Consider the following 16,400-nt stretch of genomic DNA (forward strand, 5'->3'; position numbering starts at 1 on the left):
AACGGAGAAACTTTATGGGCCGAACAATGGTCAGCTTTTAGGCTTAGTTGAGATGCTGGCCAAATTCGATCCAACCATGCAAGAACATCTCCGCCGAATTAAGATCGACGAGGCTCACGACCATTACCTCGGGCATAGGATCCAAAACGAGCTTATCGGCCTGATGGCGTCAGAAGTAAACGGAAAAATTATTGATAAAGTGAAACTTGCTAAATATTTTGCCGTCATCCTTGACTGCATGCCTGATGTTGGCCACAAAGAGCAGATGTCCATAATATTGCGTTTTGTGGACGTATCAGATCCGGAAGTGAAGGTGGTGGAGCACTTCATCGAATTTCTGGTTGTAGACAACGCAACAGGAAAGGGGTTGCCTGAAGCTTTTCTTGCCGCACTGGCGAACCTCGGTGTGGACATCGCCGATTGTCGTAGCCAGGGGTACGACAATGGTGCGAACATGAAGGGAAAACACCAAGAAGTTCAAGCGCACATTCTTCGCATGAACAGTCGAGCATTTTACACTCCGTGTGGCTGCCATAATTTGAACCTTGTTTTAGGAGACATGGCTAAATGCAACTCCCAAGCAGTGACGTTTTTTGGTGTCATACAGAGAATATATAAATGATTTGCTGCCTCGACTGAAAGGTGGAAAATTTTGGAAGAAACCGTGCCTTTCATGACTACAAAATCACTTTCAGAAACGCAGTGGGAGTGCCACCTGTAAAGTGTGAAAGCGCTGCGTTATCAGACGAAAGAAGTCAGGGAGGCACTGTTGACTGTCGCAGATACCGCCAATAATCGGCTAGTAAAAAGTGAAGCCGAATGTCTTGCAAATTATGAGCTCGAAAGCTTCAAGTTTATTCCGAGCTTAATCATATGGTATGACATTTTATTTGCTGTGAATGCTGTCAGCAAAACTTTGCAATCAGCTGATATGCAGCTCGATGTGGCAATACAGCAAACCAAAGGCTTTGTTACTTTCTTGATGCTATGATCTCCGATGCTATGATCGCAGCAAAGGAAATTGCGTCCGAAATGAACGTAGCTCAGAAATTCAAGGAACAAAGAGTCAGATGCAAGAGAAAACAATTCGATTATGAGGGTAACGACGAAGAAACATCTTCGCCGGAGGAGTCCTTCAGAACAGGATATTTCTTATGGATAGTGGATCAAGCACTTACCTCAATGAAAAAAGATTCAAACAACTGAAAGAGTATGCTTCAATCTTTGGATTTCTATACAACTTGAAGGGTTTGCGGTCATTGAACGACGATTATTTGTTAAAGTGCTGCATGGATTTGGACATGTTACGCGCAGAAAATTCACGCGATTTGGACGGAATTGACTTGTGCGCAGAATTGAAGATTTTTCGAGAAATGCTTCCTGATAACATCAATGCCGCCCAAGAGTGTCTTCAGTACGTTTGGCCCATCGAGATTCATTTCCGAACATAGTTATTGCATAGAGAATTATGTTGACAATTCCTGTGACAGTTTCCAGCGCGGAAAGAAGCTTTTCGAAGTTGAAACTTATCAAAAACTGTCTACGATCAACAATGTCGCAAAGCAGATTGTGCGGTTTAGCTATTTTGTCCATCGAAAAGGAAGTTGCCTCAACAATGGACTACTAGGACCTTATCAACGATTTTGCACAGCGAAAAGCCAGAAAAGTGAACTTCCGTCTGTGACCGTCAAAGCAGCTGCTTCGTAAGTCAGTGATAGTTTTATTATGTGTTCTAGTTTGTTGATCTTGCATACATGCAAAATGTTTCCGAATCATTAATGTCGTAAGTTATATCGATCCCCATGCCATAAGAACCCCTTACCTCCTTAAAAATTTCACCTATGTTTCCTGGCTTCAGTAGGGGGGCTTCGCCTATCGAACCCTCCGCCCGGGGCGCCGAATACTACTAAGGCCGCCTCTGATTCCATCCATTATTATTCCATCAAAATTTCTCATCATCATGCACTTATTATAATCATCCATCTCCCTTAGACAGGGCATACTCGTGGGACGTTAACCTTTACTTTACGGCTGTCACTACACTGCCAGAATAGTAAATCCGTTCTTTACCGCGTGTCACTGTACTGACACAGGCGAAAGGTTTACTTTGACCCGCGAGCACACATATTTTTTTTTTAAATGATGTGCCTTATTGTATGAAGAGATAGTCCATAGTGAAAGGAACCAGAAACGTTGGTTCTCAACCGGTGTGCTCGCGGGTCAAAGTAGACCTTTCGCCTGTGTCAGTACAGTGACACGCGGGAAAGAACGGATTTACTATTCTGGCAGTGTACTGACAAGCCGTAAAATAAAGGTTAAATTGACAGATTTCGTTTTTGAGTATGGCAGCTAGTCTGCTATCACCATATATATACTAAATATATTGTATATACTGAATTTTTCAATTTATCCCATTTTTGTAGTGTGTTTTTACCAATACATATAGGCTTTTAAAATCAGGTCACTTTTTGAAACACACTGTATTTTCATTCAGTGTTCAGGTGTAAATACCACGACGGCACTAAAAGATACTGCTAAATAAACCAGAATAAGCTAATCAATCAGTATACAAACAGATAACAAAGCGTTTTACATAGATATATTATTACGACATATTCGTGCGAGTGAAATACCCACCTATAACACTAGTTAACAAATTTAAACTTTTTGTTTGTTACATGAGAAAAATCACCTGATATTAAAGGAACGTTTTGCGCTGAATTCGAATATGCACTCGGTTTCTCTCCATCACGTACAGTTTTCCCGTAACAGAGGGATTTTCGGGAAATTCCCTCAAAAATTTCCCTTTTTCAGATATTTTATTCCCCTAGCTCCTCTCCCCTTACATATAGTACCATAGAAATTATACCTAAATATGCCTTGATTTATATTTAATAAACCCTAAAAGTTTCGTAAAAATCGCTTTGTTCTTTCTAGAGAAATAAATATATTTGTATGTATACTGTGTGCACTGTTTATTGCACCTGATAGTAATGCTTTCAGATCTCCTGAGTTGGGGTAAAAACGATTTGCTTTATTACTACAAACACAGACATAAAAGGTGCCTTCTACTTCAACTCAGGCAAAAAAATACAAAATTGTACCATCACCATCTCAGATATTGTTGAAATTTTTTTTATAGCAACTAAACATGTTTTTAAGAGACCCATATTTTTTTGTTTTGTCGAAAAAAATTTTCCCGCCAAGTAATGAGAAATCAAAGACGGGGAGTACAATTTATGAATTGTAGAAGACATGGAAAATGGTCAACTTCGGAGCCTCACCATTCGGCTATGGAGACAGGTAGAGTTATAATTCTTGTTGTGGTATGTACATAGGGATATAAATAAACTATATTTTATTATAGTTTGGTTTGCGCATGCGTATCTTTTTGTACATAAATTAACAAATGAACGTCAATTTATCTGAAAAGTCGAAGTTTGCGAATTTTTCTCGAGCACTTTCGGTTCGAATTTTAAAATTCTGTTTTCACGGTTGGTAAGACCTAGCTACCCACTTTCCGAAAAAAAAATTGTATCGCTTCTGTGTGCAACCGTTTTGTCGCAAAAAATTCGAGAAATTGTAAAATTTTCAAAAATCGCCATTTTTGGGCGCCATTTTCTCGAAAACACCATCTTTTAAAATTCTGAAATTTTGTCAGATGGTTCAACTTTACATGAATAATTAACACACCAAATACCATTCTCGACCAATGCTTCAGGAATTAACTACAGCCTTTTAAAGTTACCGAAGTTTCGTTAACTTTGATGTCAGTTAGCAACACTGGGAACAATAAAAGTGCAATGATTTGATGATGTTTGTGGTTCACATTCAGAAAAGGTTAAATGAAGAATAAAAGGTTTTCTTGACTTTTTTTATTATTTTTGATCAAGAAGGCTCTCTGAAATAGTAAAATGAGCCTCCCCCTACTCCTCCGTTTTCTTAAACCGAAATAATCTGAGGTGAAAATTACCATTACGAAACGCACAAATTTCAAGTTCACTTACTTAAGATGGTCTTCGGAAACAAAATTTCACTGATTTTTTTTTAATTTTTTACATGGACCAATCATTTGCTTGGTTGGTATCTTCTTCGCTAATAGCATGTAACCGTGCAGGTGCTCCAATAGGTGTTGGCTCACTCACAGCTCGTTCAGGAGTAAATCTAGGGGGAAGAAACTTTTTTATTTTATATATAAAAAAAAACGATCTCAGAGTTTGGAGCTCTTAAAAGTAGCTCTAAGTAGCAGTATAACTCCCCCCCCCCTTCCAGAAGTCCGTCCTGGATCCGCCCCTGCGTAGCACATTGTCGATAGTCATAAATGCTGAAGGTCCATGTGGAAGCATAAACAGCACTTCAACTTCACGTAATTCATGATTTATTCATAATATTTCTGCTACGCACCACTGGTTATCATACATATATGTATGTAACAAAAGTTCCTTTCTGCAGATTTCTTAAATCTACACTTTGAATTGCAGAAGTTCGATTTTGGGGGAAGCATGAAGTTAGTTCATGGTGACCCGTTACTGCCATAAAAACTTCGCCATTTTCCGAAAGCCAAAGATGACTTCGTTGAATACCAGTTACCAGTCGCATACTTTCCCTTTTTTTCTTTCAGAAGTCGTCGAATTCAGTTCCAGGCGACAAAATGAGAGTAATACCCGGAGTTTGTACTTGCACTATACTCACGAATTCTTCTGCGGTTTTAGTGGGGGCGCGGTGGCTCAGTGGTAGAGCGTTCACCTACGGTGCTTGGGGTCCCTGGTTCGATCTCAGATCGCGCCGTGTGAGCTTTGTGGTGGACAAACACCGTGCTCGTGGGTTTTCTCGGGGTTATCCCGTTTCCTCCCACTTTCTGCATTCCACCATTTCATTCATTTCTCATAATCACCGTCTTCTTTAGCCTAACCGGCATAATCGTGGGATGTAAAACTTAAAGATTTCATTTCATTTTTTTTTCTTCTGCGGTTTTAATACTGTGTATCTGTTTTTGCCAAAGGTTATGCCGCGCTGTCACATTCTTTACACCTCCCCCCCCTCAATACCGTCGCAGAAACCCTTGCATGGCCGGTTTCACTGCAAAATCACTGCTTTATCGGACCTGTCTGCATCTCGAACATCTGAAAGCGATTTTTAAAGTGGGATGCAGCACCATCAGAAATCACTGACATGGTTTGGGAAATTGTAGATACTTATTTTCTCGTATTCAAACCTTTTTCTATAAAATATATTTTCGCTTTTCTTCGAGTACTTTTAGAATCTTGTCTGTGGCTATGAGTGCATGACCCGAATCGTGTGTTTTATCGTCGTTTATTACAACAAAACTGTCAGTTGTTTCATATTCCAGTGATAACTCCGAATTTCACTTTGCAGAATAACAGTCCAGTTTTCAGCGAATTTCACATGAAGTAAAATATAATTTGTATCTTGAAATTTTATACGTTGCTTTTCGGTAGCAATTAATTCTCTTTGGATTTTCTTGATGTAGTCACGAATTACAATTCTTACAGTTAAACCAGCAATGTATGATACGAAAACAGAAAGTGGCAGTTTTTTAACGAGATTATTATTTTCCCATATGACATACATAACACTTTCATTTTCATCAGGATCAATAATTAAAGACTCCACGCTTATTCCTTCCTCTCCAGGACATTCACCACATTCTTGAAGAAGACAGTTGTCATTTTCTACGGATCATAGTACTAACGGAAATAGGTCACTCATGACAGCTTCAATACAGGCTGCACCTTTGATATGTAGCAACGCAGTAGCAGCTAACTTAAAATTTGCACAACACACACTTCCCTCGAAGGTTGCGGACTGACCCACTTTAGTCAAATTCTGTAAAATTCCGAGTGACCCATTCTTATGGTGGGATTGTTCTGTTTAAAAAATAAGTAAATTTCTTTGGAACGCGTAAGAAAACGTTTCGATTTTTTAAACTTTTTGTCTTTTTTCGATCACTGTAATGACATCGCACTTAATTGAGACTGTCTGGAGCATTCCAAATTATCACTGAGGTAATAGTTTAGGCTTTTAGTAGATCATCAGAATTTATTGGATGGTCATTTCAAGTAAACTTAAAATTTGTATGTTTCGTAATCGCAATTTCCGCCTCAGATTATTTCGGTTTAAGAAAACGGAGTAGGGGGAGGCTCATTTTACTATTTCAGAGCCTTCTTGATCAAAATAATAATAAAAAAAAGTCAAGAAAACCTTTTATTCTTCATTTAACCTTTTCTGAATGTGAACCACAAACATCATCAAATCATTGCACTTTTATTGTTCCCAGTGTTGCTAACTGTGACGTCAAAGTTAACGAAACTTCGCTAACTTTAAAAGGCTGCAGTTAATTCATAAAGCATTGGTCGAATATGGTATTTGGCGTGTTTATTACTCATGCAAAGTTGAACCATCTGACAAAATTTCAGAATTTTAAAAGATGGTGTTTTCGAGAAAATGGCGCCCAAAAATGGCGATTTTTGAAAATTTTACGATTTCTCGATTTTTTTGCGACAAAACGGTTGCACATAGAAGCGATACAAATTTTTTTTCGGAAAGCGGGTAACCAGGTCTTACCAACCGTGAAAACAGAATTTTAAAATTCGAACCGAAAGTGCTCGAGAAAAATTCGCAAACTTCGACTTTTCAGATAAATTGACGTTCATGTGTTAATTTATGTACAAAAAGATACGCATGCGCAAACCAAACTATAATAAAATATAGTTTATTTATATCCCTATCTACATACCACAACAAGAATTATAACTCTACCTGTCTCCATAGCCGAATGGTGAGGCTCCGAAGTTGACCATTTTCCATGTCTTCTACAATTCATAAATTGCACTCCCCGTCTTTGATTTCTCATTACTTGGCGGGAAAATTTTTTTCGACAAAACAAAAAAATATGGGTCTCTTAAAAACATGTCTAGTTGCTATAAAAAAAAGTTTCAACAATATCTGAGATGGTGATTGTACATGCTCTGCCTGAATTGAAATGGAAGGCACCAAAAATGAATATTTACAATAGTCAACAACACACTTGTATTGCTCTCTGTAAATTAGAAACGTACTAGAATAAAAAATAGAATGTACTTCCAACGTATATTTTTTTAAACGTACAGTATATGTATATCTTAATACATATATATACAATTCTCCAAGTTTTTCGTTTTGTTCATGAAATGGTTATCAATATTTGTTATCAAATGTAACAGAATGCAAAAGAACTTCCACTTCCCGAGCCCCCTACCAACTGGGAAGAGAAATGGCCAAAAGACTCTGATGATGATCATGACCTTGATGAACCATCGACATCAACATGTACATCCAAGGATCCAACGTTCATCCCTGACTGTGTTCGCGAGCCACATTTCACCCGGCAATGTGAACTTAATGACCTAGTCCGTGATTTGCACCTGACAAAACAAGAGGCGGAACTTCTGGGATCAAGGCTCCAGCAGTGGAACTTATTGGATGCAGAAACGAACATATCAGTGTACAGGAAAAGGCATGTTCAATTTTCAAGCTATTTCTCAATGCAAGATAGTGTGCGCGTATGTACGGATATAAATGGGTTGATGGCGGAGCTAGGAATTCCTTACGTTCCAGAAGAATGGAGGTTATTTATCGACGCGTCAAAGGTCAGCCTTAAAGCTGTCCTTTTACATAATGGAAATAAAAAACCTTCTATACCACTTGCGCACTCAGTGAAGATTAAGGAATCCTATGACACCATGTCAACTTTGCTAAATCTTATAAATTACAAGGACCATTGTTGCAAATATTTTGTGATCTCAAGGTAGTTGGTATTTTATTAGGACTGCAGTGCGGTTACACGAAGTACCAATGTTTTTTATGTTTATGGGATAGCCGAGCTGATGACAAACATTATGAAGTGAAGGAATGGGAACCTAGAGTGAATTACGTACCTGGAGAATGCAACGTCAAATACGCTCCTTTGGTAGATCCTAATAAGATATTACTACCGCCACTTCATATCAAGTTAGGACTTATGAAAAACTTTGTCAAAGCCATGGACACATCTGGTGAAGGTTTCAAGTATTTGCGAGATAAGTTCCCTAACCTGAGTGATGCTAAGATTTCAGCGGGTGTGTTTATTGGTCCCCAAATTAGGAAATTAATGCTTGATGATAGCTTTGACAGCAAGTTAAACAGTGCTGAGCTAGCTGCCTGGACAGCATTTAAGTGTGTTGTGCACAACTTTCTGGGCAATAACAAAGCTGAGAGTTACACAGAAATCGTACAGGACATGATACAGAAATACAAAGAGTTGGGTTGTAGGATGTCTTTAAAAATCCACTTTTTGCACTCCCACCTCAGCTTCTTTCCTGCTAACCTTGGTGCTCTCAGCGACGAACAGGGGGAAAGATTCCACGGAGATATAATGGCAATGGAGAAAAGGTACCAGGGACGATGGGATCCTTCAATGATGGGGGACTATTGTTGGGGTCTTGTTAGAGAATGCAATATTTCTTACAAAAGAAGGAAGTAGTGTACGTTTTTGTAACCCAATGGAAGTTTCATATATTGTGATAGTTTTGATTGTCTTTTCATGACCTTTTGGTACATTTGTATTATTGTTTATTGTAAATTGTCACACTTGTAAATTATATTGTATTATATTTTATATATGTGTTTGTGGTAATAAAGCCAAACGGTTTACCTCAACTTAAGAGATCTGAAAGCATTACTATAAGGTGCAATAAACAGTACACACAGTATACATACAAACATATTTATTTCTCTAGAAAGAATAAAGCGATTATTACGAAACTTGGAGGGTTTGTTAAATATGAATCAAAGTATACTTAGGTATAATTTCTATGTTAGTATATGCAAGCGGACAAGATCTTGGGGTGTAAAATAAACGAAAAGGGAAATTTTTGAGGGATTTTCCCAAAAATCCCTCTGTTACGGGAAAATCGTACGTGATGGAGAAAAACCGAGTGCATATTCGAATTCAGCGCAAAAAGTTCCTTTAAGAACAGGTATTTCCTTTTATCTAACAAAACCTTTGTTAATTAGTGTAATGTACTTCTTGAAAAGTAAAAAAAAAAAAAAAAAAAAAAAATCTGAAAGTTACAATATTAAGTTACTTGTCTCAAGCTAAAACTTCACATTTTTGCCGTGTCTAAACAAACAGTTACATTCCACGACAAAAGGAGTCTGGAGCCTGCGAAGGTAAGTAATAGCGAGTTGTACGTAACACTATCAGGTTATCAGAAAAATACTTCCTTGTTAAGAAGCGATCTAATAATAATCGGTTAGAGATATATCAGAAAATACATTGGGTGAAGAAAGATTCGATACTACGTTATCATGGACAATCTACTTTGTTTTTTGAGGAGTATGCAAGCGTGCATTGAAGTAATCATAAGAACACTAAGTCCGTCGACCAATGTAGATTTTTCTTATCTCTTACTTACACTAATTCTTAATCAACTCTCTAACACTTACACTCATCCGCCCTCACCTTCAAAAATTATTCACGCCCTCAATTTCACTCACACCCAACCCTTAATCAACTCCTTCAACACTTGCTTACATTAAAATACTACTTATGTCCAAATTCTCCCTCACCTTCACCTTGAATCGACTCCTTCACACACACCCTCAAAACAAAATAATATTGATACCCTCATGCTCACTGACACTTAACCTCAGTTACTTACCCACACTCCATTGTATCGCTTTCACATTCAAATTTTATTGATTCACTTACCCTCACTCATACTCACTCTCAATCACCTCCTTCACACACACACTCAGTCGTTCTCATATTCAACTATTATTTATGGCCTTATTCTCACTCTCATTCACACTCAATCGATTCACTCACACTCAAATTTTATTCACAACTTTATCCTTTCTCACATTCACCCTTAAATGACTTTCCCTTGGTCATCCTCATGTATGAAAATAAAGGTGAGTGAGAGTGAGATAAAGCCTCGAATAAGGATCATCTTTACTCACTGTTTATTTAGTATATTAGTTTAAGTGAGTGTTGTTTCCTAATGTACCAATATACATTTTACATGTTATTATTTATATATCTGATTATAACTATTGTTGCTTAATATTCGCTGCGAAAGACACTTGAGAAGATCCAGAGGCCCCCCGTACCGTAGTCGCTCTCGCCTTTGGTCCCGGGTTCAATTTCCCAGTAAGGTCACTAAATTGAACAAGTGTATTAGCTTTTTCAGGCCAGCCATTCCGAGTAAGGGTTTTTCTGTGGTTTCCTTATTCACAACAAGCAAACGTCGGAATAATATCGAACATACAGGTCTCAGGCAGCTTCCTTCTTTTTCCCTTTCTTTCTTCCTTCGCCCTTCCCTTAATAGTGTGTTCGGTACGGGGGATCACCCTCAAGCGTGACTGGCTTAAGGACGTATATGTCGCTATTGAACCGTTCTAGTCTTATTTTTGAGTAAGTCAGTAAATTACACTGGTCGGCAAAATGAAACTTTTTTTCGCTCCCAATGAACGAAAATAGGTGATTCCTATAGGTTTCGAGCTCCTGAGTTTAAATCCGTAACCAGTTTTTCTCCAGGACGTACCAGTTTTGAGGGAGAAAGGGGGTGTTTCAATATCCCCCAAAGATGCTATTCTCCACCCATAATAATTTGCACGTTATAATTTAAATATCAATATAAATTATGCAGATAAAATTGCATAAAATGTTAAACACTTACGTGTCACTTGGTTTTCCAACTCCTCTTGTAATTACTACAGGGTTTCTCGCGTGTTACATTCCAACAGAAGTCTGCCAACGTATTCACACTCCATTTACCACTGTAGGGCCTTTCCATGGTAGCTATTTTCTGATGAAACCTTTCCCCGTGCTCATCAGAGACTTCCCCGAAGCTGTACATTTCAGGGAAGACGTCCAGTTGGCAATGCAGGAAGTGTAACTTTAGGGACATATTACATCCCATGTTACGAAATGAAGTAATTAACCTGCCCACAATGTCTTTGTAATCAGGCGACTTATGATTCCCTAGAAAGTTACTGCACACTTCTCAAAAGGCCTCCCAAGCCTCACTTTCCACTTCATTAAGCTTAGAAGAAAATGTAGTATTCTTAAAAATGTATCTGATTTGAGGTCCCGTAAAAATACCTTCTTCCACCTTGGCCTCGCTGAGTCTTGAGAATAGTTTTCTGAGATGATTAAATGCTTTACCATCCCGGTTCAGGGCCTTGACGAAGACCTTCATGAGCCCTAATTTGATATGAAGGGGTGGTAAGAATATTTTCTTCGGATCCACAAGACGTTCATTAGCAACATTCATCTCCTCTGGGACAAGTTGCTTCCTTGACGGCCATTTTGTGATGGTGTACTGATGTTTGGTTCGACTATCCCAATGACACAAGAAGAGCAGTGCTATGTGTAACCTTCTTGTAAACCGGTGAGAATGGCAATAACCTTTAGGTCAGCGCATACAGACCACTGGAACTGTTCGTACTTTACTTTGTGCAATAGGTTTCGCATGTTCTCGTATGTTTCTCTCGTATGTACAGTATGAACAATAGCGATGGCTGGCTTTTCATTGCCACTGTGTAGTAACACTACCTTGAGACTTATCCTAGAGGAATCTACGAATAACCTCCAATCTTCAGTGTTGTAGTTCAGCTTAAGTTGTCCCATAAGCGATGGAATGTCACTGCAATACACCAAATCACCATCCTTTACAAAATTAGGAACTAGGCTCACCTCTCTTTTCCTATACATCGATATATTCACATCTTGGTTTAGTAGATACCATTGTTGAAGTCGTGATGCAAGCAACAGGGCCTTAGACTTGGGAAGGTTTAAGTCTGATCAGATCATTGAGCTCTTCCTGAGTTATCACATGCGGTTCATTAGTGTCAGGCACTGGAACGTAATTGGGATCTGACTGTGTGCTCGAAGATTATGCAACATCCTCAGAAGCAGCAGGTTCTTCATCTGATGTAACACTGCACAGGGTGTACGAGTCTGGAGGTACGGGTATAGGCAGACAAATATCATGTTTCACAGAACTCCTCGCGGAATCCAAGTTAAGATACTGTATTTTATGCTTCATGTTTTTTGAGAAACCCTTTATATTGGTCAGGCAGAAGTAACAGTCTGAAACATGATAACGGGGCTCGCGCCAAACCATAGATACGGCGAACGGCATCGATTTATGTGTACCTTTCAACATCCTGTGAGAGTACGCGCACACGAGTTGCAACTTTGTTTCGGAGCCCAAACGCGATCCTGGTCACCGATTTTACACCTGAAGTACAGATGGTAGGCTGTCTTCAGGAACGGTGACAAAGGCCTACTTTGTCCCTTGAAAATCATTTCATCACATATGTAGAAGAATGAATCCATCGAGTTGTTGCAAGTTCTCGGCATGTTCGTTTAACACAAACGTCAATATTTCACGCAGAAATATTTTTCACCTACGGTATACACAGACACAGCGTAACACCACCTTCTAACACAAAGATCAACTCGAAACTGAAATATTTGTTTCACGCGACAACTGGTGTGTGTCTTGACGCCGTTTTTTCAACAATCTGTCTGTCGTCAAGACAAAAGGGAGCCGAATGATCACAAGTTGATTACAAAACCTTTCTCCGTCAATAACGCTTAGGTTTCATTGTATGCAGTGTGGAATGACAATAAATCTTTGCAACCCAAGGGAGGGGTACGTTTCTGGGGGGTCGTGAGCTAGAGAAAAGAATTTTCCTGGGATATAGCCTAGCAACAGTTCTTGGATTAAGATAAAAATTCAGAATTATGCAGTCCAAACACGAAAACACATATTAAATACGAAAAATAAGATTTTTCTTTCAATTATGGAAACAGCAACCCGCCAAAAAAAAAAAAAAAAAACTTACTCGATGCTGGAACTTTCTCGATGAGATATTCGTAATCAACTTCTCGAAATCTATCTGGTACACCCTTTCATCCTCGTGGGAGGATTTTCATGCTGACCAGTGTTATAGTATATTGACAATTTTTTAAATATTTTCCTGAGATAATACCCAAATTCTAAGTAATACATACAGTATGCTAATATTATAGCGGAAAACTCATTGCCTTCAGTAGATCTATTGTATTCATTTCCACTGTAGTCCCGGAAACCTTAGTGGTTTTGCTAGTGTGTATAGGTTATTCTCTTTTACAACTAAATCTACAGCGTAACGAGGGTTCCATACCACATAAATTCGGTTCACCTATACAAACGATGTCAATGCCAACCACTGAGTCAAATAAATAAAATCCATGTAAATTATTCATTGTAGCTTTGGAAAATTCAAGATTACTAATAAAACTCCAACTGTCCAAAGCAGTATATATATATTGAGGATTATATATTTGCGTTAATGTTACATAGCCGAAACTGTAACACAAATACAGTATACAAATACAAATATATATATATACTGCTTTGATCAGTTGGAGTTTTATTAGTACTAAAATCCATGTTTAGTTCAAATTTAACTAAAACAATGCTCAACTTCTGTTACTTATTTCCTTTACGTTAAGATATAAGTATAATTTGCAATAACATTTCACGTTGTAAGATTTCAACACAATATATAGATCAAAGGGAAAATTCAACTCAGAATTACACGAAAACTCAAATGTTTTCTGATGTCCTCTTCTTCATCGCAATCCTTATTATCATGTGCCCCCCTGCCTTCTTTCTTAACATACAACAACAGCTCTTTGTATAGGACTATGACTAAGTTTAATTTGGCACATCAGTTGGAAAGATCAATATTGTTTACATTCAATAAAACTACTAACATATAGGACAAGCTCCTCTTAAATATCTAGCTAAATATACATGACAGAAACAATAGAAGTCAAAACCATTCTCTTGTAAAAAAAAAATGTGTAAAAAATTCTCCTAGTTGGTATATACAATGAAAGAGTCCACGCCGGACTCAAATCTTTATCTTGTAGTATGTGTGTGAAATAGTGTGTTATTAAGACCATTATTTCCTGAAATGTTATATTTTGTTTTTGTTTCAGTTGTTCTATATAAGAAAGTTAGATAATGCACTTCCAAAAAATGGGTTACATCAGTATAAACACTAAATAATCCTCATATTTAAAATTACAGGTGGTGACCAGAAAAATGGAAACGCCTGTAGTTGGCCACACGTCAGACGTATGGGTTCGCAGTGGTGTTGTGGCGCCCGCAGGGCCGGACCGCTGGTGGTGGTGTGTTAGGTCGGTCTCCCTACTACGTCAGGCGCAGTGGAACAGCAGTGTTCAGTAGCTGCAGCAGACGGACCTAGTGTAAAATGGGAGACCTCTCAGATTTTCAGAGGGCAAATTGTTTATGCGCGGTTATGTGGAGTGAGTGTGACGGCAGTGGCTACTGTGCTAGGTGTGTCGCATGGGACAGTGTCGAAGGTGATGACGACCTACACAACACACGGGAATACCACATCGGGGAAGCGGAACAGTGGGCGGAAGAAAATCATAAGTGACAAGCCACGCCGGGTATTAAAGCGCATTGTCGCGCAGAATCGTCATGCCGCTGCGAAGCAAGTGACGGAGGAACTCAATCAGCACCTTCCCCACCCTGTTTCGACGATCACAGTCCGCCGCGAAAACATGACATGAACTTACGGGGTCGTGTTGCACGGGCCAAACCGCTCATCAGGGACCATAACGCTTTCGCACGCCGCAAATGCTGCCGCGACCATGCAACTTGGACCGTTGAGGACTGGAAACGTGTGATATGGTTGGATGAGTGATCCTTTACCCAATTCCCAACCACGGGCCGTGTTTATGGGTGGAGAACGCCCAAAGAAGCTTATGATCTGCAGTGTCTCCGCCCAACTGTGAAACATGGCGGCGGTTCGGTGATGCTGTGGGCCGCCATATCATGGTTTTCATTGGGTCCTGTGGTCACACTTAGCGGACGAATCATTGCCAACGATTATGTCGCAATTTTAGGAGACCACTTGCATCCTATGGTCCGGATGTTGTTCCCGGACAATGACACCATCTTCCGGGATGATAATGCACCCATTCATACACCTGGCGTTGTTGCAGCGTGGTTTGAGGAACATCGGGATGAAGTTCAACACCTCCCTGGCCCACCCAATCCCCAGATCTCAACATAATTGAACATCTGTGGTCCGTGTTGGAAACACGACTCCGGCGTCGATTTCCACCTCCATCCTTTCTCACAGAACTGGCCGGTGCCCTGCACGAGGAATGGTGTAAAATTCCGCTTACTACCATTCACGACCTCTATGCCTCCATCCCACGTCACATCAAGGCTGTTCTGAAGGCGAAAGGTGGCCCGACATCATATTAATCTGGTAAGTTGTAATTTCGTTCAGGTGTTTCCATTTTTCTGATCACTATCTGTATGTTATGTTTGGAGAATAATATTAATTTCAATGATTAATTAACATTAAAGATTTTTAAATAAATATATACCAATGCATTCTATGCAAATCTTTGAAATTGATTTTCCAGTAATTGCATATTTTTAATGTGTGCCCTTTTCATAGTTAACTCTAAATTATGATCGACGCCTGAACTTGTCGAAATAACACACGATTTTACGTACGCCACATATGATTTCTCTTTTATTATTATTAATAAGGAATCCTACTAAAAGTTACAAAATAAATGTTTTCTAGAAAATTAATTTTTAAATGTAAATTATATTTATACATTACTTAACTTTGATAAGTTGTACTTTTGAAATGAGGAAAGAGATGTTTTTCTGTTTTCATATTTGACTCACAGTTTTAGATTTAGATTTTTCGGGGTTGCAATGCACTTTATAGACAAGCTTTAAAGATCTTAATAAAAATGAGTGAAGTGCTGCCGCCAAGTGAAATCCATGAGACCTCCCCAATTTTGGTAACCGGTTTGATCATTTTTGATCCAAGCTTTCACGAAATATATACATCACTCCCACTTTGTTGGGTTCAGGTTCGAGTACATCCCGGGGTAGTTTACTTTACTTTAGGTTAGGTTATTCTTATAAATATAGCCCGGTAGGTCAACAGGTAAGGGAACAGTAATTATTCTTATAAAATGTGAATATTCTCGTAATTCTTTTTCACTTGAAGTTTTGTGCTAATTTATACATTTGTAATGTTGTAAAAATTATGTTTTGCCCTTTCTAATATGTGTCCATTGCCAGTATTAGGTCAATGTTTTATCATTTGACCAATTTACTTGTACTAATGTTATAAATGACCCCACCGTAGGCATTTAAGTAATATTTTGATCTTAGTACTCGAAGGGTTAAAGAATTTTTATTACCAATTAGTTTAAGATTTACAAGGGGCGTACAAAGATAAGTGGCCCAGCTTGTGTATATATGAGTATCCCAATTGAAACGCCCTAATTTCAA

At 38.7% G+C, this 16,400-nt stretch overlaps 2 protein-coding genes across 2 annotated transcripts in view; one reads left to right on the plus strand and one right to left on the minus strand.

The window, feature by feature from the left end:
• Positions 1-16,400, minus strand: part of LOC145680864 (gastrin/cholecystokinin type B receptor-like) — a 709,364-nt gene that overhangs the window by 602,940 nt on the left and 90,024 nt on the right. The gene's annotated exons all lie outside the window — the stretch shown is intronic.
• On the plus strand, positions 53-622 carry LOC145682024 (zinc finger MYM-type protein 1-like). Its single transcript, XM_081753628.1, has one exon. It carries the CDS (start codon positions 53-55, stop codon positions 620-622), a length of 570 nt encoding a protein of 189 aa, XP_081609754.1.

The sequence above is a fragment of the Thermobia domestica genome, chromosome 3 (assembly GCF_964235325.1).
Source record: "Thermobia domestica chromosome 3, izTheDome1.hap1.1, whole genome shotgun sequence".
Lineage (NCBI taxonomy): Eukaryota > Metazoa > Arthropoda > Insecta > Zygentoma > Lepismatidae > Thermobia > Thermobia domestica.